This window comes from Schizosaccharomyces cryophilus (genome assembly GCF_000004155.1).
Source record: "Schizosaccharomyces cryophilus OY26 unplaced genomic scaffold supercont4.6, whole genome shotgun sequence".
Classification (NCBI taxonomy): domain Eukaryota; kingdom Fungi; phylum Ascomycota; class Schizosaccharomycetes; order Schizosaccharomycetales; family Schizosaccharomycetaceae; genus Schizosaccharomyces; species Schizosaccharomyces cryophilus.
The window spans coordinates 564,859-589,429 of record NW_013185629.1 but is presented as its reverse complement, the minus strand read 5'-3'; the positions used below and the strand labels follow the sequence as shown (position 1 = coordinate 589,429).

Here is a 24,571-nt window from a genome sequence, read left to right as displayed (position 1 = left end):
AATTTAAAGCTGGAACTGTTCAGAGAAAACATGTACAATAGCCATCAAGATATTCCCAAAATAACAGGTCACTGTTCAATAAGTTACCTTATATGAAATCAATCAATTCAAAACTTCACTTTTATTTAAAAAACTTTAACGACTAACAATTACTCTTTCCCTATTTTTTCCAAAAACCCATTAATTTTCCAGGAAGAAGTAGTTACCACCAGCCTTTTGTTCCTTATCCATTTGACTTTCAAGCTTATTGATACGAGGACGAAGAGTGTTAGGATCACGACGGAAGGTAACGTCCAAGTTCCTCAAGAAGGAGTTCATACCAGTAAGAAGAGATTGAGGAGAGTTGCAGTGAGCAATCTTAGAAGGTTCACCTTCGAAAAGAACAACACGATCAGCCAAGTAAGTAGCCATGATAAAGTCGTGTTCGACAACGAAGGCAGTCTTACGGGAGTTAACAATGAATCTCTTGATAACCTTAGAAGCAATGATACGTTGTTCAGAATCCAAATAGGCAGAGGGTTCGTCAATCAAATATACATCCGCAGGCATACCCAAAGCCAAGCAGATAGCCACACGTTGCAATTCACCACCAGACAGATTAAGGACTTCTTGATCGATAATGCTGTCAATGTTCATAGGCTTACAGACTTCAGTTTGGAATTTGGCACTCAAGAAAGCTGAACGGATCTTCTTGAAGAATAATTGTCGAACTGTACCCTGGAATTTGGGTGCAATAGTTTGGGGCTTCATACTGACCTTAAGGTCAGAAGTCTTGGCCATCCATTTAATAAATGTGGTCTTACCAGTACCGTTTTCACCAAGCAAGACAACGATTTCAGCATCGGAGAAGCCACCAGCACCAATGTTAAGTTTGAAATCACCCTGTTGAATTACATGATCAGGATAGTTGTACTCAGCAGTTCTTTCACCAACAACCTCATCAGAAGCATCAGCCAAGCGGAAACTTAAAGCTTCGTTACGGAAACGCAAATTTTCTGTAGGAATATTGCCATCCAAGAAAATGTTTATACCTTCACGAACTGAATAAGGCAAGGTAACAACACCATAAACGGAGGGAACACCGTAGAGTACACAAACAAAATCAGAAAGGTAGTCCAAAATGGATAAATCGTGTTCAACAACAATAACATAGTTAGTAGTGCCCAATAAACTGCGGATGACATGACCAGCCTTAAGACGCTGTTTGATATCCAAATAAGACGAGGGTTCGTCAAACATGTATACGTCCGCATTTTGAGTGGCTACTGCAGCAATAGCAAAACGCTGAAGCTCACCACCAGAAAGAAATTGGACTTCACGATCTGCAAGATGCTTCAAATCCATGTGCTCAATAACTTCTTCATAGTTGCCATTGGTTGCACGGGCTTTCAGAAGTGCACCGACCCGTTTATCGCCAGCCTTGATAGCACGAGGAATGTGGTCAACATATTGAGGTTTAATCAAAGCCTTAATGTTGTCTTCAATAACTTTGGTAAAAAAGTTTTGGAGTTCACTACCACGGAAGTATTTGACAATTTCAGCCCAATCAGGGGGATTGTCGTATCTGCCCAAGTTGGGTTTAAGCTTACCAGACATAACCTTCAAAGCGGTAGATTTACCGATACCATTAGTACCAACCAAACCCAAAACTTGACCGGGTCGAGGAGTAGGTAAACGATGGAGTTTGAAAGTGTTTGCGGCATAACGATGAGTGACTTCTTGTTCCAAGTTGGTAGGCAAGTTAATGATGTTAATAGCGCCAAATGGACATTTCTTGACGCAAATACCACAACCGATACATAAAGTCTCACTAATAAAGGCGATACGGCTGTTGGGTGCCACTTCAATACACAGTTTTCCGGTACGCACTACAGGGCAAGATCTACGGCACTCTTGACGACATTTCTAACAAACAACAGAGTTAGTAGGATTCTTTCCAAAAGCAAAAAGATGAGGGTGCAATAAAGAGGCAAATTTGTCTTTTTTCCCCTTGATTATAAACTTCGAAGACAATTTAGCCTCAAGCCTCTATTTCATTAAAGATGCAGGGAAGGCTTGTTTTGCGAAAATGAATTCAATATAAGATGGAACAAGCAATTCAATTCTTGATTCCAAAGCGTCAAAATGTATTCAGGCTACAATTTGTAAGGCTTTTGGTTTGAGGCAACAAACGAACGTGAATCAAAGTCAAAGACAAAAGCTTTTGAGATTTCCCTCATTTCTTATTAAAAACATACCTTTGGTCTACATTTGTCTTCGCTGACAATGGCGATTCTTGTCAGGCTGTTACTGCTCATCGTGTTGAGTAGTAGTGCGTGGTTGGTAAAAGAAAAATATAGGTATTGGCTAATAAGAGCACAGAGCAGCAACTCGTACAAGAGAGCGAAAGTGAACAAAAAAACGAAAGAAAAATTTATTAAATATAATTAAAATTAAGACTTTGAATTTTTCAGAATGAATGATTCCAATTTTCGTCATTTGTAAATTACTTCTATAGCAATGCTGATCAGTACTTATTCACAAGTAAGAATGCAATCATTTTTATAGGTATACAAATTGAACAAAAGAGTTCTTATAGGATTCAATATTAATTTGGTCACCATGACCAATGATAATTTTCACCACCGTAGAAGAGTAGATGAAAAGTATAGGTTTCTAAACGATGCAGATTCAATTTCTCTGTCGTGGTTCCTTTCTCTTAAGGAATACTAAAAACATGTACTCTTTTAATACTTTGTATTGTTTTCTTTTTCCTTTCATGGGTATTTTAGTCAAAAGCAAAGTGAACAAGTTTCTACCTGTGTAAAACAGTTGAACAGTTTGAATACTAAAAGATACATAATAAACTCTGAGTATGCCATGCTATGATCGAGTAGTTTAGAAGTGTATCTAGGAAACATGCTCATTAGCTCCAACGGAGAATAATTCCTAACCTTCCTACAAGGCTTCCATGATAACTATTATGAGTATTTTTAGCATTACAATTACCAAAGAATAATCCGTCTAGGCAATTGTATTTTTATCCCTCTCTTGAAATTTTCATCCAAACTTGTTTACCCTCATCCATTCTAGGTGACATATTAATATAATATATTCCTTAGTATCATGGATCATAAGTGACTATTTGAAGAAAACAAAAAGTAAAAATACAAATTTTGTACGTATCCCATTACTTGGTAGACACATTCAGTCAAAGATGACAAGAAGTGACCATTAGTTTTGTATACACAGACAATTTCGTACCAATTGATTGGTCTTGACACAAGTAAAAGATTCTTTGCCCTTCAAGGGAGCAATATTTTTTCTCGTTTGTGAACATGGATATTCATTTTTAACAAAAGAAATCTATCCATGAATTAATTAGTACTTGGTTCCCAATCGAGATGCTGTAATAACAGATAGCTTTTGGGTTTAATAAATTCCAATTCGGCATCTCAGGTACAAATTTTTTTCTAGATACTATAAATAAATTAAAATTTTATAAAATAAAAAACTACCAAAAAAAAAAAACAAGACAATTTTCATTGACCTAAGGTACTGTTTATTTTTCTATCATTGTTGCAACGTTGTACTACACAATCATTTTTAAGAGAGCTATCATTTTCCTTATCAGTACTTAACGACAACTTCCTATTCGTTAATTGAATTGCTAAAACAAAGGCTAAAATGGCGAATATTTGGTAGCAGTCACAAGGGCATCGTTAGATTTAAATATATATACTGAAGTTGCCTCTATCAAAAAATAAGAAACTCGTTTTGGGTGGTATTCCCTCTTTTTATTCTCTTTTTTTTATTTTTTTAATAGAATCTATATTTACAGGGATTTTTTAATTTAAAAGCCTTTATCCTTAATTTTCTCCGTTAAAGTATTACACCTTCATTCGTTGAAAACTCTATCTTTTCTTAATTAATATGCCTCAAAACTTTTTGTTTACCTCTGAATCCGTTGGTGAAGGTCACCCTGACAAGATCTGCGATCAAATTTCTGATGCCATCTTGGATGCTTGCTTGAAAGACGATCCACTTTCCAAAGTTGCATGTGAAACTGCTGCTAAGACTGGTATGATTATGGTTTTTGGTGAAATTACCACCCGCTCCCAAGTCGACTATCAAAAAATCATTCGTGACACTATCAAGACTATTGGTTATGACAGCTCTGAGAAGGGTTTCGATCACAAAACTTGCAATGTTCTTGTTGCCATTGAGCAACAATCCCCTGATATTGCTCAAGGTCTCCACTACGAAAAGGCATTAGAAGAACTTGGTGCTGGTGACCAAGGTATTATGTTTGGTTATGCTTCCGACGAGACTTCTGAATTGCTCCCCTTGACCATTCTTCTTGCTCACCGCCTTAACGCCGCTATGTCCAAGGCTCGTCGTGACGGTACCCTTCCTTGGTTGCGCCCTGACACCAAGACACAAGTCACCATCGAATACGAAGAACAGAATGGTGCTGTTGTTCCTAAGCGTGTTGACACCATTGTTGTTTCTGCTCAACATGCTGAGGAGATTTCTACCGAAGATTTGCGTTCCGAGATTTTGAACAAGATTGTTAAGACTACTGTCCCTAGTCATTTGTTGGATGCTCAAACTGTTTATCATATTCAGCCCTCTGGCCGTTTCGTTGTCGGCGGTCCTCAAGGTGATGCTGGTCTTACCGGAAGAAAGATTATCGTTGATACCTACGGTGGCTGGGGTGCCCACGGTGGTGGTGCCTTTTCCGGTAAGGACTACTCTAAGGTTGATCGCTCAGCTGCTTATGCTGCTCGCTGGATCGCTAAATCTTTGGTTGCCGCTGGTTTGGCCCGCCGTTGCTTGGTCCAATTGTCCTATGCTATCGGTGTTGCTGAGCCCCTTTCCATTTTTGTGAATACTTACGGTACCTCCTCCAAGTCCTCTGCAGAACTCGTAGAAATTATCCGCAAAAACTTTGACCTCCGCCCTGGTGTTTTGGTTAGGAGTCTTCGCTTGCAAACCCCCTTCTATCTTTCCACAGCTTCTTATGGTCATTTTACCGACCAATCTAAGCCTTGGGAACAACCCCTTAAACTTAATTACTAAACGAATTTGTTGAACATATTTTTAAGCTAGACATCTGTCGTTTTGTTATGTTTGCCTAATCTTACCCCATTAATTCCTTAAAACCTAGAACAAATATTTGTCGGCTCAGGAAGTCGCATCTATGAACAACGAGTTAACAATAATACCCTTTTTTGTGATTGGCATGTATTCTATCAAAATCCTGATCGTGTTTGACATTTGAAGAATCTAATTCACAGCATGACATTCAGGTAGGCACAAATTCAACCTTTGTGTCTATGGCTCCATCTCGAGGTTGACGAGGCACTTTACCCTTTAGTTCTTGGTTGAATTCTCTTTTATTTCGTTGTATCTCTTTTGGTTAGTTGTTTTGGTAATGTGCTTTTGAGACTTTTCTATGATAGTTGTATTCGTTGTACCTGCTTTCAACTAGTAGGCCACCTTCGTTCTAAATTAATCATTTCAATAATTATCATACTATTATAGTTTGTCAAGAAAGGTTTCCTTGAGGTTTGTAGAGAATGTAACAAGCAATCAAGTAAGTGATGTTCCTTTGGTCAGTTGGAAAAAGCAGCACTTGGCAAACGGTGGAGAGTTTGTTTTAGTTCTATTTTCAAAAACAAGTTTAAACAATGGTGTAGTATCATTTTGCCAATGATTCGAATTTCACAGCGAAAGTACCGTTTTCGAAAAAAATTGGGCTTCGAGGGGGCTCGAACCCCTGACCACTTCGACCCAAACGAAGTATGCTACCACTACACCACGAAGCCGTCGTTAAATGGTAGAAATAGAAAGATATTATGTAGCTAAAACGAGGTGTACACCAAACGTAAACGAGATGGCTAGTAAGTTAGTCTCCTAGGGGTAATAATGCATGAAGTATTTGGTATGAAGAATGCGAGGATAATAAAAAGTACTGATAGCTTATGGCCTCTACCTAACTGAACTTTGATTATCGTGAGATTTATACAATAATTTCTCTCCGTTATCTAAGCAATTCTTATTTCGTTTAATTTGACTACAGAGAACACAAAGAGCGTTCTTCTTTGCTTACCATGATACAGAGTCGCAACGATGCCAGTAAAAACGTCATTCCAATACAGTCCCATATAAATAATAAATTTTCTATATTTTCCAATTTAACATTTGCTCTCTTCTTTGTTTTCGTTTTACATTCTTTTATTTTATTTATTATTTTAAGTAAGTTGATAAAACGAGATAATCGTAAATTGAATAATTGTTTTCTTTTCTACTTTTACTGTCCCTTACTGGCTTGAGTTTTTCTTTTTCCTTCATAAAGTGCTAAAGAATTGGCCTGCAAACACAAAAATCGAGCTTAAACCAACAAAAGGTTGATGATTGATAAAAGATGAGTTCATTAAACGTCGTTATACAAAAGGTTGTGCAGTTTTATGAAAAGCAATCCAAGCCAGAGGGAAGGCCTTTCATTCTAGGAATCTCAGGACCTCAGGGATCTGGAAAGAGTACTCTGGCTTTAACTTTAAAAGAAGCAATGGAACGGAAAAAAGGAAAAGTTGTTGTGAACATTTCACTCGACGATTTTTATTTGACCCATGAAGAACAGGTGGCTTTAGGCAAATCGCATCCCGACAACCCATTGATCCAACATCGAGGACTTGCAGGTACGCATGATGTGGAACTAATGAATTCCGTCATTGATTCCTTCAGAAATCCCACCGACACTCCTATAGAAATTCCATTTTACGACAAATCCAAATACAACGGATATGGAGATCGTGCGGACAAGTCAAGATGGCAAGTGGTTTCTCCGAAAGAGGTGGATCTTGTGCTTTTTGAAGGATGGATGGTTGGTTTTGAACCCATGGATCCATGTATGCTGTCTGTGCGGGCTCGATCAACAAAATGGCAGTCTTTGGAAGACAGTCTGCTGTGGGTGAACGAACAGCTAGCGCGTTACCAACCGGTTTTTGAAAAAATTGATTCTCTTGTCCAATTGGAAGCTCAAGAAATCAAATATGTATATGCATGGCGTCTCCAACAAGAACATACACTCAAGACACTCATTCGTACAGGTATGTCGGATGAAGAAGTCGAAATGTTCGTCAATAACTACATGCCACAATACATCCTGTATCTGGGAACATTGTCCAACAAGGTCCATTTAAGCCATCGTTGTTTGGAAATTGTCCTAGATGAAAATCGATGGCCGGTCGTAATTCACTAAACGACAAGCTGTGCACCTAAAAAAATCTCGCTTCTTTTTTCTTTCGTTTTTTTTTTATATTTTTTTTTATTTAATGAAATAATGATCTACTTCAACGGTAAGGGGAACATAAGAAAAAAAGGATGAATATCGCTCACACACCCAGGGGTTCCTTTCAACCTTTCGCCTAGCCTTACAATTTAAACATGAATGAAAGGGAGGGGGGTTTGATCTACCTAAAACGTGAAAACGACGCTTTTTCTTTTTTTTTCTTTCTCGGTTTTTTTGTTTTTTTTTGTTTATTTTTTTTTAAAAAAATAAATAGCTTCTAATTACAGAATTTACATATTTTGCATTTTCATTTTCGTCTTTAGTAGGCTTTTTCCCAACAACGAAGTCTTTCCTAGAGTTCGGTAAGTTGTTTTGTGTTCTTTTATATCTTTGTAGAATGCCTCGCAAAAGTTAGCATGTATGCAGTGCAACATAATTGCTTAAGATACGTAAAGAAGCCTTATTTTAGGATAGGAATATTTAAGGGTTGAGTTTTTAAAATAGATTTAACGATATTTTATGCAACTAAGATCTTACGCTTAAAATTTCTGACACTATCAAGTTCAGCTATTATTGGAGACATAGATGCTCGACTCCAACCAAACGAAAGAAATGGATCGACTTTACAGGTGGCATATACATAAATCCAGCGACAAAAAATACACAAAATGATATTTTTTATTTCTTAATACTATAAATTAAGTATTTCTATTGTATGTTCTAAAATGGCGTGAGGTCTCAGACCATTTTTACGTTGGTCTGTTTACTACCTTATATATATACATAGAGAGTCTACCCTTTGCAAAGGCTCTTGGTTCGTATTCCTACCGTTAACAAACATTAACAGAAGGGATTGTGGTCGTTAGAATCCGTTTAAGTAGATAAAAAAAGTGGCGTAAAAAGTCAATAAAGTTGACAGAAATACGAGAGTGCTTGTTGAACTTGCGTCTCCGTTGATTTGTTTTTTGTGCTGGTAATTATATTCGAAAATGAACGCTACTACGGATGCTATTATAGGCGGCGGCTTTCAAGCTGTTCGTCAACAAATCCAACAACTGCACCCCGAATTAAACTTTTTCGAACAATTATGGATGAGTTACTACAAATGGTTCGACAACGATGTGGTGGCAACTGGTTTGATGTCTTTTATCCTTCATGAAGTACTCTACTTTGGTCGCTGTATCCCTTGGATGATCATCGATGCTCTCCCTTTTTTCCGTCGCTGGAAAATTCAACCTAAAAAGGTCCCCTCTCTTGCTGAACAATGGGAGTGTACTCGATTGGTTCTTTTGTCTCACTTTACCGTTGAGCTTCCTCAAATTTGGCTTTTCGATCCTATGTGTGCTATGTTTGGCCTATCCACTGCAGTCCCATTCCCTTCCATCACTAAAATTGCTTGGCAGCTCGCCATCTTTTTCTTTCTAGAAGACACTTGGCATTACTGGGTTCACCGCCTTTTCCATTATGGCTTTCTATATCGCATTATTCACAAGGTTCACCACCGCTACAGTGCCCCGTTTGGTCTCTCTGCTGAATATGCACACCCCCTGGAAATTGTGGGTCTTGGTGCCGGTACCGTCGTTGTTCCTTTAATGTGGTGTTATTATACTCATGACTTACACTTGGTCACTATGTATATTTGGATCATGTTACGTCTTTTCCAAGCTGTAGACTCTCACTCTGGTTATGACTTCCCCTGGTCCTTGAACAAAGTTTTGCCCATATGGGCTGGTGCTGAACATCACGACTACCATCATATGGCTTTCAAGGACAATTATTCTAGTTCTTTCCGCTGGTGGGATTCTGTCTTTCACACTGACAAGAATTTTCACACCTACAAGGCTCGCAAGGTTGAGAGTGAGCGCATCAAGAAATCCACTTAAAATCGTCATCAAGCAATGTATCCTTCAGCTTCCTTGCTGTTGGGATCTGTGTTTCTATAATGAATCTGGTTTATCATAATGCAACACTCTTATTATTCTTTTGGCCATTGTTTCTTTCGGTTTTGGTCTTACATCCTCAATTTCTTTCCTTTTTCCGCCCATTTGATTTGAATTGTTTGACTCACTCTTACTGTCTTCGTTTCAGTCACCATTTGCCATGTCTATATTTCTCTTTCCTTGGTGTGTTTCATTTGGTTTTTCTCTTAATTTTTCCAAGCACTTTTTCCATACATCTATTATCGTTAGAAAGTACAAATGCCCATGATAGCTTTTCTATGAATTCTTTGCATATTTTCAAGTTTCACAAATCGGGTTATGGATGTTTACTTTTGCCTGATGTAGGATTTCAGTTTCCTTGATTTCTTTAGTTTAATACATTCGTTCGATTCCTCTACTTCCTATATCTTGGCTGTAAGAAAGATTGTAGTAAGAGGTGTCGATTGTATATTGTACTATGCAGCTACAGAAAGTGTAGACGTTTCCTAAAGTCGTTTGGCTAACCGGTTGTAAATTTGTTTTTTGTTGTTTCCATCATAAGTTTCCATTGATCTTTAATATAGAAAAGTCTAAGGAGATTAACTAAATCAGCTGTGTGGTAATTAAACATAACTTATTTTTACAATTTTTTACTGTTTCAACAGAAATATTAACATAACATACCTGTCGTTTCGTACTGCTGAAGAAGCTAGATGGAAAACCCCGTAAGGAATGAAGAGAATCTAAAAAAAAGCGAAAACAGTGTTTCAATAGAAGAACAAAGGTTGTCTACGGCTTCCATTTCATCGTTTCATGTAGTCATTTTCGGAGAGTATAGAAAAATCAGCCGTATATTAAAGTCCGTGTTTTCCATCAGTCATTTAAAGACAGTTGAAACGGTTCACTTTGGGAAAAGCTTTGCGAGTGAGGAAAACCCACATTTTAAAGCGACGTGCGCGGATTTGAGTCCTTCAAACTGCTTGCCCATACTTTCGTGGATAAAACAACAACAAGCAGGATCAAATCTCAATAAAGTTCATTGTATATGGTGGGTTGTTGATTTGAACGCTATCACAGTTGATGAGATCCATTTACTCCGGTATTTCCAGGGGTGCCAGATACCTATTATAAGCGTCCTTTATGGCTTAAAAAGGTTCGTAGGAGACCTCCACAACAGTTACCGCAAAAGAGATGTGCTGAATGCGAACACAGTCGTCATTGACGTGAATGAGGGTGATAAACAGCTCTGTCTAATGAAGAAGAAGCTCTTGCTTATATCCAAACTTGCAACTGTATCGTACAAGAGTGAATTGGTGTACACAACATGCCTTGCCCTAGACAAAGACGAGTCATATCTTACGTTCGTGGCTGCTCAGCAAGAGGACGCTCATTGTAAATTTCATGCAGGAGTTTTGAGAGGAATCTTACAACTAAAAATAGCTACTTCCGCAGCTAGTTACCCGTTAGCCATTCCCTTTTCAGCGCTTGCGATTGAAAAGCTAGCAATCAGTCGACTGTGCGCAGACATTATTCAAATCTGGGATATCTGCCCTGAGTCTGCTTCATTAACAAAAGAAATATTATTACAGATGCCAAACCCAGAAGAGATCATTATGACAGTTGGTAAGACCATTTTTATGACAATGTTTGTACCACTATGGTTCATAAAAGGATTATGGGAAGTTCCAGCTGCGGCCAAGCTTATCATTGCAAGTATTGCCGATGTGAGTCTTCCTATGGAACGGATGTACTACTTTGTGAAAGCCGGCGGTCACCTGAGTCCTCAGATTATCACTATCTTTTTTCAATTCTATAAGGTCCATGTTCAGCCAAGAATGATTGAATACCTTAAAGAGTCGACTACCTTTAACATCGTTTCCGGCTTTTCCACTACTTCAGTATACCAGGAAGCAGTACGAGTATTACAGAAATTTCGCTATATTTCTAAATCGTCTGCTTCTGATTTGGTACTTCCCAAAGTTAATCCTGAGGACGAATCCTATTGATTTTACTATTGCCTAAGTCGCTTTGACCATGATGCGGTGATTTTTCTTGAATTAGGCAGTTCTCCTGCGTTCTTTTAAAGGTTGCTTACACCTAGCACTCTACTTTTTTGTTTACTTCATGATAGAATATTAATGGTCAATTTAATGGATCTTTGGCAAGCTAAACAGTGAAGAACTATGAAGTGTTTTCAATCGGTAATCGAATTAGAAGAGATGCTATGAACAGCACCTTGTCGACGATACTCGTACCTTGACATTCTATTGAGACATCACACTTGATAGTTCATAATACCTACCTATTTGTATAGAAAATCTCTTTTACATGTACTAGAGGATAAAGAAATGAAAGGGCTTAATAAAATGTAATATCAATTTTCTTAATTTGCTGTCCTATTTTTTCATCACACTATATTTTTCTAGTCAGAATTTGGAGTAGCTTTCGTTTAATATAAGCTTATTTTAGCGACTATGGAAATAAGCTACCACCAACTTTTCTTTCTTTTGTCAAATTCATGAAAAACGAAATTCGTTCGTTCTACATTGTTGTTTGTGCTTGAATCTACTTTCTCATTTTGGTAGAAAGTATCCTTTTTTCGGTTTTAGCTTATCCTTGGTAAATGTCTCGACGTAATTTCGTCAATACTTGAATTTTTCGATTGTGATAATTCTTATAATGGAGCAAGTAAAGTATGAAGCCTGACCTTTTGTTGAAAATGAGCGCTCTAACCTTCGATTAGAATTTCACGGAAAGACTTACAACAGCAAAAAGAAGAGCCAGAAGTAGAGGAATCATCAGAGGCTGCTAGCAAATTACTATCGCAAAGGCTTTCAAGTGTTTTTGATTTTGCGGTCGAGCCTCGAGCTGTAGAAGAGAGTCCTTCTGCCAATACTCTGGAAAATGTAGAAAGCAATTTATCTGAAGCAAAGTCAGAAAACGAGGACGAGAACGTTGCTTTTAATCTGTTTTCCGATATTAATACCATATCCTTGAACGATAAGGAAGTTATTGTCAACCAGGGTAGACCGGTTGAATATTATATATTGCAGTACGTGGTCATTTGTATACTTTTTTTGTACTAATAGTACCGATTAGAGACTCATCTGAGCGACAAGCTCGCCTACATGCTAGTGTTTTTACATTTGAGCAACTTATGAAGGCTAAAGACGAGTCATGGGTAAGTAAATAGTTCGTATACGATTATAAAGGAAGGGAGTTATAAAAAAAATATTATGCTACTTCAATTTGATACTAATCAGCACTTATGATAGCCTGGATGCCAAAAGCCTCATAAGGTTGTAAATATTAAGATCGATGATGAAAAAAAGAACCGTCGGTGGAGACCGAGTAAGAAAAGGAGAATACGAATGAAAATTTTAAAAGAGAAAGAAAAGCAGGACAAATTGAGGAAAACGGCATTTCAAAAGAAAGGGTTTTCGACGAAAAAATTCAATTCTCGACCAAATCCTAATTGGCAACGGAAACGCAAGTTTTAAATTATTACCATTTGATAGCTGGACTTGGTAGTTAAATATAATTAGGCATACGCTAATGCTCATCATAAAAAGGACATAATTACAAAATAAAAGAATCACTCATTAATTGCTTGTGTTTCCATAATTAAGGGGCTTTTTGCTCAGAAGGTTTCGTAATAAAGGCGTTACAAAGGGAAGGGTCTTCGAAGGCTCTTGATTGTTTTCTCTCTCTTCGTGCCTTTTGCGGTCTATCAATGAAACCGTTTGGTTGAACCGATAGAAACACTGTTCAGCGCAAACCAATGTTGGCTCCAAGGCAATTTTTCCTGAGAGTTCATTAAAGTACTTCAATACCTCGTCGAATGCATGCGTCTGATTTAGCAAGACTTCACGGTGTCTTTCAGCAATAGCATAAGCAAAAAAAATATGATAATCATAAGAAAGGTAATTTGTGAAAAGCACGTCCCAAAGCTTCAAAAGTATTTCCCAGTCAAATTCGCGTTTGAAATATATTAGTAACATACGGAAAAAGCAAAACAAATTTGATGAATCAGTTTTTTCTAAGTGGATGTAGAGTTCTTTATCCATCAACTGGATTAGTTGTCGTAACGTTTCCAGCTGGCGTTGCATACCAGATTGATCTCGCAGAAAATTGTAATGAAGGCGTTTCATTAATCCTACCATTCCCCAGAAGGCCAGAGCATTGTCACCAAAAGTAACGTAAATTGGTGCCAAAAGATCCGACATCCCTTGTACATAGCCCAATTCTGTGTCATATTCATTATAAGTTAGGAGCATGTCTTTCATCATTTCCATATGTAAATTAGTACCTGTAAAAGTTGACTGAGGATCAGGATGAGGTAAGTCTTCTTCTTGGAAATACTCATGCTGTCTATCAGTTCGGTGAACATCTTTTTCAATCCTGTTCCTCTGTTCTATGAATGATCGATCATTAAATTGTCGGGTTATATCTTCGTACCATCTTCGCTTCAATCTAATATATTCATCTTGAAGACTAAGATAAATAGCCTTGCGTTCATTTTCAGTGGAATCCCAAGGGTAAATAGAAAGTAAGAAAGGCCATACTTCTTTCCTAAGTGAAGGAACAACGCCTCCGTGAAAAATCATTCCAAGTAAATGCTCGACATTCACTATTAGTTTTCCCTCACTATTAAATGAAGACTTCCATTGTTCTACAGTGAGTGGCTCACCTCGTTTCACGCGCTCATCGAAATAAACCAACTCAAAAGGACCCAAGGATGAATCCTCTTCCTGCTGTTGCTCAGACCACAAACCGGCGGCCTCAGACGAAGCATTTGTGCTGCTTATTTCAGAATTTTCTACAACACCAGCTGCCCATTTAGCAAGGAAGATGCGAGCGGGATCATATTCTTCAGTAAGCTTTTGAAGCCGCTTCGATTCAAATAAAACCTGAACTTCTCGTGGGAAATGCGGAAGCAACGATTTCGTTACTTTGTGATCCATTAGTTTGTCCACTTCAGATTTTCCATAATTTGTAACTCGACTAAATCGCTCTAGAACGGTAAACGATAAATCTTGCAAAGCACGGCGGAAGGGATTTAGAAAGGATTGAGATTTTTTTGGAGAAGGAGAAGATTCATTAGATCGTTGCTTAGACGACGTGCCAGAATGCGCAAAGTCATTGGATTGAAAAGCAAGCGTGTCTTCAGGGCTTGGATTGACTAGATACAATTGTGGTTCATGTGTCGAATTTTCCAGGTTAACGTACTTTTTCAAGTGCATAATAAGATGTGTGCCTCCCCAAAAGATGTCGCCAGCTTCATCAAAGGGATCAAATTGATCTTTTGTTATGCGTCGACTACATTCAATAGTGCTGGAACATTCATCATCATGAAAGAATAAAGGTGGTAAACTTTCGCCGCTGTTTCGTAGATTAATGACAATGCTGCCATAATTCCAGCCGTATTTAGGGGGACGAAATATTATAGAGTATATACTATTTAAACGGACTGAGAACGAGTAATCTAGATGTTCAGGAATTTCCACTAGTTGTTTGATATTGCTTTCCAATGACGTTTCAGCCGTTCGGAATATATTTAAATCTCTTGGACGTGATCTTAAAAATGAATCCGGGACCCACGACAGAAGTATGTCGTTGCCAGTCAATGGAGTCCCATGGTTGGTTCTTGTTTTTGAGAGAGACAAGTATCCCGATATGTTATCTTTAATTTTTGAGGTAGGATGAATGCAAACTTTGCTTTTGGAAAATAGCAATGCGACTTTTGATTTATCAATTCGAATGTCCACCGTGTCGTCTTCAACTTCTGCCATTTCTGGAATGTCGAATTGCTCTAATTCAGACATTTCAGTTCCAAGGAACAATCTGTTTTATATTCAATTAAAAATTCTTATAATATAACGTTGTAATTCGTTTACAATCATAGAGATATGAGTTTCTCGAGTTCAGAAATGGTGTCTGAGAGGTGCAGTAGATGTAGCAGTGGCACATTAAGCTAAATGAATTATAAAAGGATTACAAGGAAAACTTTTATACATGACTAAATGGATAAAGTTTTTTCTTTTAAATTACTCAAATTATGAATCGTGTAAGAAACAAAGGATAAGCTTCCTAGCATCTTTCGATCATTTTAGACTAACATAAGCTTAGATTACTTTCGATTTATTAGTAAGGCTTAATTCAATTTCTTTTTGGGTATAAAGCGCTCGTAACTTTTCCGTGATTCTTATTTCACAACTATCATTTGGTATGCATAATTGGCAAAATAAATCATGAAGAAAGCTGAAATCATCGATATATAGTTCGCAAATAGGGCATATATACACAATTTTTATTGTTTTCATTTCTACTCGTCAACAATGATTTTTTTCTCCATGTCTGAGAAATTTTGGAAGAAAGCAGATAGCAGCTGAACAGAGTATTCAAAGTCCTTCGTTCCACACATCTCTCTGCATGAATGCATAGAGAGCATCGGATTACCAAGATCAAGCGTAGGAATACCAGTCATTGCAGCCAGTTTGGGACCAATTGTACTACCACATGGCGAATCATTTCGAGCCACAAAAACTTGGACAGGAGCTTTGGATAACTGAGCAGCTCGCTTTAGAATTGTTATACCATGAGAGTTAGTCATATACCTTTGATTAGCATTGACCTTGAGCACGGTTCCTTTATTAAGCTCGGGAGAATTTATGGACTCGTACTTGGAAGCATAATTGGGGTGCACGGCGTGTGCCATATCAGCAGAAACAAGAAAGCTGGTTCTCATACATCGGTAGAAATTTTCAGTGCTTCCCGACAAACGTTCTAGTACTGAAAGAAGAAGGTTGCTTTCAGCACCTTGAGCGGAAACAGAACCAATTTCCTCGTGATCAAAAGAAGCAACAACACGAATGCAGTCATCGTTTTCTAAAGATTTGTCTGACAGAGAGCTAATCAATGAACGAGAAGCACTAAATGTCATACCCTGGTTGTCCAGGCGTGGAGAGAAAACAAACTCTTCATGAATACCTCCAAGGCGAGCTTTCTCATAATCGCCCAAAATCAGCTCAAAGTCAACAATACTTTCCGGTGATACTTCCGTGCCGATTTCACGAGATATGAGTGAGAGCAAAGCTGGATGATGAGCTTTCTCTCCGTTTTCGAATGTTTCCTCTTTCGACAACTCATTTTCAAGACCAATTAAGGGCGTAAATTCTGTCTCCAAGTTAAAAGAAAAGGATGCATTAGCAGTACGGTCCAAATGAATAGCCAATGTCGGGATACGGAGAAGGGGTCGATCGATATGCACATTGTGTTGTACAATACGGCCGTCTTTTTCTTCTACCATTACACGACCAGCCAAAGAAAGATCTCGATCGAACCAGCTATGCCAGATTCCACCACCATACTGTTCCACTCCCACTTGCATATATCCATTCGCAGATTTTCGAGACTTGGGTTTCAAGCGCAAAGTAGGTGAATCCGTGTGAGTAGCAACAATGGAAAAACCATTACCTAACAGATATTGTTAATAACCATTCATCACATATTGTCATATGAAATTGTACCTGGTTTCCATTTTCCACCAACACTGAAAGCAACAATACTAGATTGATTACGAACAACATAATAAGACTTTCCTGCTTCCAACAAAGAGCCAAAGTCTTGCTTCTCACTGAGGTATTGGAAGCCATGCGACTTATAGTACTCTGCCAAGTTTTTTACAACATGATAAGGAGTAGGGCTTGCATTAACAAATTTTAAAAACTCCAGTGCTCGATTTTTAGCTGTTGCGGTCATTTTTCCGTATAATTGCATTAGCTTCAGTGATGCTCAGCTTGGAAGAGGTTAAGTAATTAGCATCGAAAATACCTAGCTTAATCTAAGTTTCAGATAGCCATATAATAGCGAATTCATTATGGCTTTTATCTTTATGAAAATATGTATATAGAATTTCAATGCCTTTTGTATATCTTAGTGCTTCTAGCAAGAGGAAAGTTTCAGAAGCTATAGATTTAGTAACATAGTGTTCAGAGAAATAAATAATAGATATTAAAAAATGATCAATCCAAAAGGTATTTATTCTAATTTTCTCTGCAGAGATAATACTATAACAACATAAATACTGAAACACGATCATCATTTACCAAATTTCCTTCAAATCACATAGCTTGAAGACATACAAAAAGTTAAACAATAAATTCAAAGAAAACGTAGAAGATAGTCATCACATGGTAATCATAAACCTAGGCAATTGTAGTTGTCTCTTAACATCTTCAAAACTACTACTATTCAGCAACTTTTTTGGTCACTTTCCAACAAATTCAGTAATTAATAAGATATTATGAATTTAAACCTCTAGCTTCCCTTTTAAACAGAAGGGCTGATCTCCGAAATTTTTCCATCAAGAGCACGCAAAACAATACCAAGGCGTCTTTGAAAGACAGGTGAGAAATTACTAGACTGTTTAATCAAAGACTCCTTTGCAAGTGTAAGAACAGGATGAATAACAGTCTCAATCTTGGGATCAAGCACATTAATGCTCAAACAAATTTTGGCGATGTACTCCAAACGCTTGGAAAGAAGCTCGTCGTCAACGATGTCACATAAAGCAGTATGATAAGCAAATGTAAGTAGAAGAAGACTACTGCATTGTTCTAGTATTGACGCAGTTGGCAAGGTACAAATCACCTTGAAACCTTCAATAGAGGGAGATGTACACCACTAAATTTCATGTTAGAAGGATTAAATTATTTCAATTTCTGGAATCATACCTCTGATAACGCTTCACGAATTGAACCTTGTTCAATTAATTGTGAAATTTTTTCATCTTCAGTTTCCTGTTTGTTGTCATCGGCTTCTTCGGCAACTTCAGCGTTTGATGGTTCCGGTTGAGTTGATTCTTCAGCTACATCAGCTGGGAGAGGGATTTCTTCATTTATATCAGGTTTTAGTTCTTCATTGAATTCTTGCTTTCTTTCTTCTTTCAAGTCTTTCATTTCCAAAGACTCAACCTTAGCTATTAATGAGTTTATGCAACCTTCCAAATTTTTTACATGGCTGTTTAGCTCGTTAAATTGCTTATCAGATTCAGTTTGTGACTCAATCACGCTATTCGTGAGACTTTGAATATCCAAAAGAGCATTTTTGTGTTGTCCGAAATCAGAACGCATACTCTCATCATAACTTTTCATTCTTATTTCCAGTGCATCTCGCAAAGTACCAAAATGATCTTTCATGGCCCTTTCAACAAATTCATGAATTTCCCCTGTAACTGCATTCTTGATTGCTTGGTCAACAACGGATTCTAGGATCTTTCCAGTATTTTCAGTAAGAGTACTAGAAACAGCAGATAATACAGCATTGAAATGATTTTCTTGGGTTGCTTTGTAATTTACAATCAACTGTTTTAATCCTTCGTCTACACAAAAGTTAGTAAAAGAATAATAATATAAAACTTTCGGAAACTTACAGTTCTTTTGAACATTTTTGTCTAAAGAGCCAAGAGCGCCTGAAATGATATTCTCAACCATGGAAATATCAATAGGTCCAGGTGTCAATGATGAAGGTCCTGATTGAGAGGGATATGTTTTATGTTTCGCCTCATGTCTATCACCCTTGTCTTTTCTTCTTTTAGAGAAAACAGAAGTTTGAGATCTGGGAGTACTTACGCCGGATGCTGACTGAGAGGGGGACGTTGTTGGACGTTCACCAGAAACCACACCGCCGACGTCAGCTTCCCAGTTCTTTTTACTTTCGAGTGAGGGCAATTCATCAGTTTTTTTTTCAACCTGGAATATTGGTATACAATAATATTCGTATCCCTTGGTGGTACTAACAACAATGCAATACTTTTCAGGATCACTGAGTAACTTACAAGAAGTAAAGCTAACACAAGCAGCATCATCAAACTTCTTGGCAGCTACGTACGAAAATTTTGCATCGGATTTGACTGGCTGGCTGCCGCTAACAGATGATGAAATCAAGTCGTAAGTTGAAGGAAAGTCTTTGACTTCAGAATCGGTCTCCTCTTTAGAGAAAAGGAAGAAGAAGATTGTGTTTGAAGGGGGATTACCAACCAGTAATGTTTTACGATCATGATCAACTGACAATTGTGAAAAGGAAGTAGTGGTCACTGGATTTGAAGGACTGCTAAATCGGAATTTTTGGATAACTTTCTTCGCATAGATATCAAAAACTGTAATAAGTTGGTTCAAAACATAGACCACGATTAAATAACGACTATTATTAGTGCCGGGAGTAGAAATGAATCTTAAATTAATTGGCTTCTCTAACACCTTCGAGTTACCACGTTCCGTTCGTGTTGTAAAGGTAGCAACAGGCGTAACATCTGATGGCTTCGGTCGATCTTCCATAGAGGTAGGAAACGAATAAGGAACTGGATACACCTTTATAAGTGCGTCTTTATCAACGGTAGCGAATACAGTACCATCAGCAGAAAAGTCATATTCTTTGGCGCTAATTCCGGTATCGATGAGAAAGCAAGGCAACTGCTGAATAACACTGATGGATCTAGAAATTGGGAAAGGAACGTTTTGACAAAGATCTAAGTCAAAGAAAATAATATGTTTGCTTAAAGCGACGGCAAAAAACCGAGAAGAATTGGGATACCAGTGGAATCGAGACTTAATAGGGTCCGATAATGACTGAGCACCAGAAAGTTGAAAGATAATATTGGAAGAAGCAGTGGCCATGTCAATAGAGTAGATGATGACTTGTCCAGTGGTATCAATGACCATCAAGCGATTGGTAATGTTTGGATCATCGCCCCAAACGACTGACACAAATTTATAGGGAGACGTATTGTGTAATAAGAAAGATTTTCCAGTAGAAATTTCGATGACACGAACCATAGGTTCGTTAGTTAAGGAGTAAGCAATATAGTCCTTGTTAGTATGAATTAACTGATTATCTTGGGCATCCAAATCACGCTCGACCATGGCGATGTCAAACCGACCATTAGAAGGGAAAGGAGTGGTCCGAAAAGAATCAGGAGTAATGGTAGTTTCCCAAACAAAGTCACCAGAATCAGGGTTATCGATGCGAAAGAGACCGCTACTTTCGTCATTCGACACTTGGGAGGACGGTCTAGAAGTGCTAGAATCTTTTTCTAATTTGGAAGAGGATGGGACATCAGAAGAAAAGGAGGATGATGAGTTACTGAGATGCTTGGGATCCGAGGATTCGGAAGGGACCGTCATGCTGGTACTGGCGGTCGTCATGCTAGACTGGGATTCATAGGTGTCTCTGGGTGGAAGAAAGGGGAGAGAGGAAGCACCCTTATTAGAGTTGTCACGATCGCCAGAAGACAGGAGCATGCGTTCTAGGTCAGAAGCAGACATGGCGCTTTCCGGATTGTGAGAAGGGCTTGAGGGCTTGCCAAAAAACGAGCGTTGAATATCAAAAGTTGTGTCGCTAGGATTATTAGACGATGGAGCAGATTGGGCTTGCTGACTACCATCAGGCTTATTGTTGTTGCCTTCACGTAGAGCCTGAAGAAGGGCGTCAGCATTGTGTGAGGTAGAGGCATTTTGAAACGAAGTTGAAGGTGGAGGTGAAGGTTGATGTTGGAAGCTATCAGCGCCAAAGTTAAAAAGATTCAGTAATTTAGGCCGCTGGTCTTCTTGCTCCTGTTGTCTGTTGCCGGTCAGCGGGTTTGAATAGTCGCCAGAGGTAGAAGTTACTCCATAGGGAGGAGGAGAACGAGCATTGGTAGCGGCAGGAGATTCATTTCTGGAGGATGACGATGAAATGTTTGAGTTTCCCAAATTTAAGTTTTTCTGTAGAATTTTAAATACGTCCTGATCGTTCATGATGAAAGAGCACAGAGTGCAGCTTTCGTCTTTCCTAAGGAAAAAGAGCTACTTATTTTTGTAAATAAGTAAGAAAGATAAAAAAATAAAAAGTGCTAAGGTAAATATCGAATCTTGTACAAAAGCAACTGACTCTCTGCCCAATGCTTCCAACAAAAAGGATATCGTAGAAGGTAGAAGTGCTCTGCACAATCCCTCGCAAATTTGGGTAGATCGTCACTTCACAACACCACTTCTTGTAGTAACAAGAAAAAGGGAACATAAACAATGAAAAAAATTCCGTACAGAAGTAGAAAATGTCACACTTCCCTTTGATTTGATGCGTCTCGCTACCAAAATTTGTATATTCAAGTATCAAGAATGGATTAAAAAATTTTGTATGAAACAAAATCAGTACCTTTCTGTAGTTTTAAGAGAGATCTACGAAGGTATGATGGAAAACCCCGTAGCCTGAATTGAAAAGTAAAAATTACAGACAAATCACAAACCATCTCCATTCGATGGGAATTGAAGATTAGACATTGATTATTCTTCAATTGGTTTTATAATGCTGCTTCCATCCATACCCAACAAGCAATTTTGAGAGAAGGCAAAGGAAGACAGCAAAAGTTAATTTCCTTTATGGATTTCTATGAAACTATCAAAACCATAGATTGATTCGCTGGAAAGAGTCCTGTTCGAGAAAGCAATTCGTGACCTTGTCATTGCTTGTGAATTTGTGCCATGTCATTCGTTTTCATCTGATATGGAAGTTGATATTCTATACCAATTTCATCTGTGAGCTGTTGGTTTATCAAGGGAGTCCACAATATTACTGCTTTCTGAATCCTTTGCTTCTTCAGGAAACAGCTTTTGAAGCTTTAGCAATCCAAATCCAAACCATTTTCCACAATTATCCCCACTGTCTGTTTACAATGGACAAATTTCTAAGTAACATGCATATTAGGACTTGATTCAATAGACTTCTAGAGAATTCTTATATCTTGTGCTTGTTCTGATGGAAAAATAAACGAATGGTTGAATTGCTTCCAGCTTCTGCAAATTCATTTTGCAAATTCGAAGTTATTGGGATTACAAAAAAAATAAAAAGGAAAACTCTATTCCTAAGAAAAAAGAAAAAACGAACAGTAACATCAATGGCAATAAAAAAAATCATAAAGATGAAATGTTTCATGGAGGATTCTTCAAAGAAACGATTTTTCTTATGATGCTGGATAATAGACATTTGTTTTTCATTCTTTATTGTTTGTCTCTCGTTCATCATCACTCTAATGTTTATCAACACCATTCCATTCTACTGTACCTCACTTGCTATAACCAAAAGATGTTGAATTCATTTGTTTTGTTCGTTTGTTTGTTTAGGTAAAGATAGTGGATGCTTTAAAGTTGTTTTGCATAACTATGCAAAATGTTTAACGGTTCCTTAAACAAACTAAAAAATCTCTGTGCACCTCCCTATTTTAGAATGTCATACACCGTATGATGAGCTAACAAGAATCTAATTCAAGTCTCGCCAACCTCTATAGCCATACTGGTCTAGTGTTCGTGAAAGAATCGTTGCGACTTCCGTTGTTTGTTTCCATTTTGACGTAGCTGTAGTCTCATTTGTTACAATTTGATCTGCTGTCTTTGAATTCCATCATCTTTTGAGTATGAAACGGAACGCTGCTTCTGCTGAACGTGCTCCTCGCGAGTTTGGAGGCGCCAAAGGTGTCTTGGCTATGATGGCTGGCTTTCCCTCTATTATGTATTATTTATGGGCAAGTGCAAAGTACAACAATGGTCAATTTCTTCAACCCTCTTCCTATACACTTAGCGGATTATGTGAGTTCTTTCGAACCATCGGAAACTATATTGCTATTGGCGCTTATCCTAGCAGATACGCCATCACTATTTTTTGGACATTTGTCATTACCCAAGGCATCTTTTACGTGACTCTCCCTGGAGTACGCACCCGTGGTCTTCCTTTGAAACATCGAAATAATGCCTCTCTCCCTTATCTGTGTAATGCTGTTTGGTCTTTTTATACTACCATTGTCATCCTCGCTGCTCTTCATCTTACTAATGTTTTTCGCATCACCACCATCTTGGACCAATTTGGACCCCTCATGAGTGTTGCTATTATTAGTTCCTTCATCATTACCTTGACCTTGTATTTGGGCTCTCTTCTTTTTGGTGAGAGGCTCTTCGACAAACCACATGACTTGTCTGGTAATCCCATTTATGATTACTTTATGGGTGCTAGTCTTAACCCCCGTATCGGCAAGCTCTTGGACTTGAAGATGTTCTTTGAGGTCCGCATTCCTTGGTTCATCCTTTTCTTCCTTTCCGTCGCTGCGGCCGTTCGCCAATTTGAGAACTATGGCTATGTTAGTCCCCAAATCCTCTTCGTTTGTTTTGCCCATTATTTGTATGCCAATGCTTGCGCCAAGGGTGAGGAACTCATTGTTCCTACCTGGGATATGGCCTATGAGAAATTCGGTTTTATGCTTATTTTCTGGAATATGGCTGGTAAGTTTTTCTGTTTTATCCCATTTTATCCAGTTTCTTTTTCTTTTTGTTTTGTTTCTTACTAATGCTCATTTTCGTAGGTGTTCCTTTTACTTATAGCCATTGCACTCTCTTTTTGGCTGCACGTAATCCCAAACAATACGAATGGTCTAGCTCTTACAATATTGCTATCTATGCATTATTGATTTGTTGCTATTATGTCTTTGATACTTGTAACAGTCAAAAGAACCGTTTCCGTAATCAAATTCATGGTTTGACTACTACCCGTAAATCATTTCCCCAACTCCCTTGGCAAACCATTAAGAATCCCACCTTTATTCGCTGTGCCAATGGTGGTACCTTGTTGACCTCCGGTTGGTACCGTTATGCTCGTAAAATCCATTACACCGTCGACTTTTTCCAGTCTCTTTCTTGGGCTATGATTACCGGCTTCTCCTCACCTCTTCCTTACTTTTACCCTTGTTTCTTTCTAATCGTTTTGGTGCACCGTGTTAGCCGCGATATCCAAAAGTGCAAAGCGAAGTATGGTACTGACTTTGATGAATACTGCCGTATTTGCCCTTATCTTTTCATTCCTGTATGTAGCTTTGATACCCTTGGTTTGATCAATCCTTTACTAACCCTTGTCTAGTACGTCTTTTAAGAAAAAAAAACTGTTGCACATGTTTTTTGTTTACATGCTTTAGTATTCTGCTGTTTATAAAGGCCAATTGATTTCGTTTTTGTGCTCTTAAAATTGCTAAGCTCATTCTATCATACGTAAGACTAAGCGTCGTGTTTGTCTGTAAAAATCATGAATCTTTATAAGAGTTTTACGACAGTTGGTTATGAACGGTTTACATTGAAAATCTACTGTATCTTTTAATGTAGCAAAAGACAGCTAGTTGTATCTTTACGTTTTTCTGTGACTGACTAGTTTGCGGAAGATTGCTAGGTCGTTGAGTATGAAAACCTGCCTAACCGGGCCTGTAAACAAGCTATCGCAATCCATCAAACTCTCTTTTACCCCAACATTCATTTTCATCTTTCATTCTTTTTGACATAACTACATACTCTTTAACGTAATATTA

General features: G+C 38.0%; 11 protein-coding genes and 1 non-coding gene across 12 annotated transcripts; 6 read left to right on the top strand and 6 right to left on the bottom strand.

Annotated features, from left to right (window-relative positions):
• Positions 1-54: 54 nt before the first annotated feature.
• On the bottom strand, positions 55-2,381 carry SPOG_01136 (iron-sulfur protein). Its single transcript, XM_013169408.1, has 2 exons — positions 2,238-2,381; positions 55-1,905 (listed from the first exon to the last, which is right to left on the bottom strand). The coding sequence occupies exons 1-2, from the start codon at positions 2,295-2,297 to the stop codon at positions 181-183; spliced, it is 1,785 nt and encodes a 594-aa protein (XP_013024862.1). The 5' UTR covers positions 2,298-2,381; the 3' UTR covers positions 55-180.
• A 1,323-nt stretch (positions 2,382-3,704) lies between these two features.
• Positions 3,705-5,551, top strand: SPOG_01135 (S-adenosylmethionine synthetase). The gene has a single exon (XM_013169407.1). The coding sequence runs from the start codon at positions 3,913-3,915 to the stop codon at positions 5,059-5,061; it is 1,149 nt and encodes a 382-aa protein (XP_013024861.1). The 5' UTR covers positions 3,705-3,912; the 3' UTR covers positions 5,062-5,551.
• Positions 5,552-5,738: 187 nt separating this feature from the next.
• SPOG_16334 lies at positions 5,739-5,810 on the bottom strand. Its single transcript has one exon. It is a non-coding gene; the product is annotated as a tRNA-Pro (tRNA).
• Positions 5,811-6,193: 383 nt separating this feature from the next.
• On the top strand, positions 6,194-7,452 carry SPOG_01134 (glycerate kinase). Its single transcript, XM_013169406.1, has one exon. The coding sequence runs from the start codon at positions 6,410-6,412 to the stop codon at positions 7,244-7,246; it is 837 nt and encodes a 278-aa protein (XP_013024860.1). The 5' UTR covers positions 6,194-6,409; the 3' UTR covers positions 7,247-7,452.
• A 585-nt stretch (positions 7,453-8,037) lies between these two features.
• On the top strand, positions 8,038-9,670 carry SPOG_01133 (C-4 methylsterol oxidase). Its single transcript, XM_013169405.1, has one exon. It carries the CDS (start codon positions 8,266-8,268, stop codon positions 9,157-9,159), a length of 894 nt encoding a protein of 297 aa, XP_013024859.1. The 5' UTR covers positions 8,038-8,265; the 3' UTR covers positions 9,160-9,670.
• A 178-nt stretch (positions 9,671-9,848) lies between these two features.
• SPOG_01132 (uncharacterized protein) lies at positions 9,849-11,588 on the top strand. Its single transcript, XM_013169404.1, has one exon. It carries the CDS (start codon positions 9,909-9,911, stop codon positions 11,199-11,201), a length of 1,293 nt encoding a protein of 430 aa, XP_013024858.1. The 5' UTR covers positions 9,849-9,908; the 3' UTR covers positions 11,202-11,588.
• A 99-nt stretch (positions 11,589-11,687) lies between these two features.
• Positions 11,688-13,118, top strand: SPOG_01131 (uncharacterized protein). The gene is made up of 4 exons (XM_013169403.1): positions 11,688-11,888; positions 11,939-12,247; positions 12,295-12,376; positions 12,471-13,118. Exons 1-4 carry the CDS (start codon positions 11,875-11,877, stop codon positions 12,693-12,695), a joined length of 630 nt encoding a protein of 209 aa, XP_013024857.1. The 5' UTR covers positions 11,688-11,874; the 3' UTR covers positions 12,696-13,118.
• Positions 12,374-15,145, bottom strand: SPOG_01130 (GTPase activating protein Gyp7). The gene has a single exon (XM_013169402.1). It carries the CDS (start codon positions 15,018-15,020, stop codon positions 12,798-12,800), a length of 2,223 nt encoding a protein of 740 aa, XP_013024856.1. The 5' UTR covers positions 15,021-15,145; the 3' UTR covers positions 12,374-12,797.
• A 74-nt stretch (positions 15,146-15,219) lies between these two features.
• Positions 15,220-17,023, bottom strand: SPOG_01129 (aspartyl aminopeptidase Aap1). Its single transcript, XM_013169401.1, has 2 exons — positions 16,725-17,023; positions 15,220-16,671 (listed from the first exon to the last, which is right to left on the bottom strand). The coding sequence occupies exons 1-2, from the start codon at positions 16,972-16,974 to the stop codon at positions 15,521-15,523; spliced, it is 1,401 nt and encodes a 466-aa protein (XP_013024855.1). The 5' UTR covers positions 16,975-17,023; the 3' UTR covers positions 15,220-15,520.
• A 161-nt stretch (positions 17,024-17,184) lies between these two features.
• SPOG_01128 (uncharacterized protein) lies at positions 17,185-21,174 on the bottom strand. Its single transcript, XM_013169400.1, has 3 exons — positions 18,629-21,174; positions 17,931-18,577; positions 17,185-17,880 (listed from the first exon to the last, which is right to left on the bottom strand). Exons 1-3 carry the CDS (start codon positions 20,988-20,990, stop codon positions 17,527-17,529), a joined length of 3,363 nt encoding a protein of 1,120 aa, XP_013024854.1. The 5' UTR covers positions 20,991-21,174; the 3' UTR covers positions 17,185-17,526.
• A 311-nt stretch (positions 21,175-21,485) lies between these two features.
• On the bottom strand, positions 21,486-22,352 carry SPOG_05195 (uncharacterized protein). Its single transcript, XM_013169600.1, has one exon. The coding sequence runs from the start codon at positions 22,276-22,278 to the stop codon at positions 21,967-21,969; it is 312 nt and encodes a 103-aa protein (XP_013025054.1). The 5' UTR covers positions 22,279-22,352; the 3' UTR covers positions 21,486-21,966.
• Positions 22,353-22,475: 123 nt separating this feature from the next.
• On the top strand, positions 22,476-24,288 carry SPOG_01127 (C-24(28) sterol reductase Sts1). Its single transcript, XM_013169399.1, has 3 exons — positions 22,476-23,501; positions 23,582-24,078; positions 24,133-24,288. The coding sequence occupies exons 1-3, from the start codon at positions 22,643-22,645 to the stop codon at positions 24,142-24,144; spliced, it is 1,368 nt and encodes a 455-aa protein (XP_013024853.1). The 5' UTR covers positions 22,476-22,642; the 3' UTR covers positions 24,145-24,288.
• Positions 24,289-24,571: the final 283 nt, after the last annotated feature.

Excerpts from the sequence above, each read along its gene's own strand:
- SPOG_01136 (XM_013169408.1), bottom strand. The coding sequence starts at position 2,297 with ATGAGCAGTAACAGCCTGACAAGAATCGCCATTGTCAGCGAAGACAAA. Across the intron at positions 1,906-2,237 it reads AAGACAAATGTAGACCAAAG|AAATGTCGTCAAGAGTGCCG; the intron begins GTATGTTTTTAA and ends GTTGTTTGTTAG.
- SPOG_01135 (XM_013169407.1), top strand. The coding sequence starts at position 3,913 with ATGCCTCAAAACTTTTTGTTTACCTCTGAATCCGTTGGTGAAGGTCAC.
- SPOG_01134 (XM_013169406.1), top strand. The coding sequence starts at position 6,410 with ATGAGTTCATTAAACGTCGTTATACAAAAGGTTGTGCAGTTTTATGAA.
- SPOG_01133 (XM_013169405.1), top strand. The coding sequence starts at position 8,266 with ATGAACGCTACTACGGATGCTATTATAGGCGGCGGCTTTCAAGCTGTT.
- SPOG_01132 (XM_013169404.1), top strand. The coding sequence starts at position 9,909 with ATGGAAAACCCCGTAAGGAATGAAGAGAATCTAAAAAAAAGCGAAAAC.
- SPOG_01131 (XM_013169403.1), top strand. Across the intron at positions 12,248-12,294 it reads GTTGAATATTATATATTGCA|AGACTCATCTGAGCGACAAG; the intron begins GTACGTGGTCAT and ends AGTACCGATTAG. Across the intron at positions 12,377-12,470 it reads AGGCTAAAGACGAGTCATGG|CCTGGATGCCAAAAGCCTCA; the intron begins GTAAGTAAATAG and ends CACTTATGATAG.
- SPOG_01130 (XM_013169402.1), bottom strand. The coding sequence starts at position 15,020 with ATGTCTGAATTAGAGCAATTCGACATTCCAGAAATGGCAGAAGTTGAA.
- SPOG_01129 (XM_013169401.1), bottom strand. The coding sequence starts at position 16,974 with ATGCAATTATACGGAAAAATGACCGCAACAGCTAAAAATCGAGCACTG. Across the intron at positions 16,672-16,724 it reads TGGTGGAAAATGGAAACCAG|GTAATGGTTTTTCCATTGTT; the intron begins GTACAATTTCAT and ends AATATCTGTTAG.
- SPOG_01128 (XM_013169400.1), bottom strand. The coding sequence starts at position 20,990 with ATGAACGATCAGGACGTATTTAAAATTCTACAGAAAAACTTAAATTTG. Across the intron at positions 18,578-18,628 it reads CAAAAATGTTCAAAAGAACT|ACGAAGGATTAAAACAGTTG; the intron begins GTAAGTTTCCGA and ends ACTTTTGTGTAG. Across the intron at positions 17,881-17,930 it reads TTCGTGAAGCGTTATCAGAG|TGGTGTACATCTCCCTCTAT; the intron begins GTATGATTCCAG and ends CATGAAATTTAG.
- SPOG_05195 (XM_013169600.1), bottom strand. The coding sequence starts at position 22,278 with ATGGTGTTGATAAACATTAGAGTGATGATGAACGAGAGACAAACAATA.
- SPOG_01127 (XM_013169399.1), top strand. The coding sequence starts at position 22,643 with ATGAAACGGAACGCTGCTTCTGCTGAACGTGCTCCTCGCGAGTTTGGA. Across the intron at positions 23,502-23,581 it reads TATTTTCTGGAATATGGCTG|GTGTTCCTTTTACTTATAGC; the intron begins GTAAGTTTTTCT and ends TCATTTTCGTAG.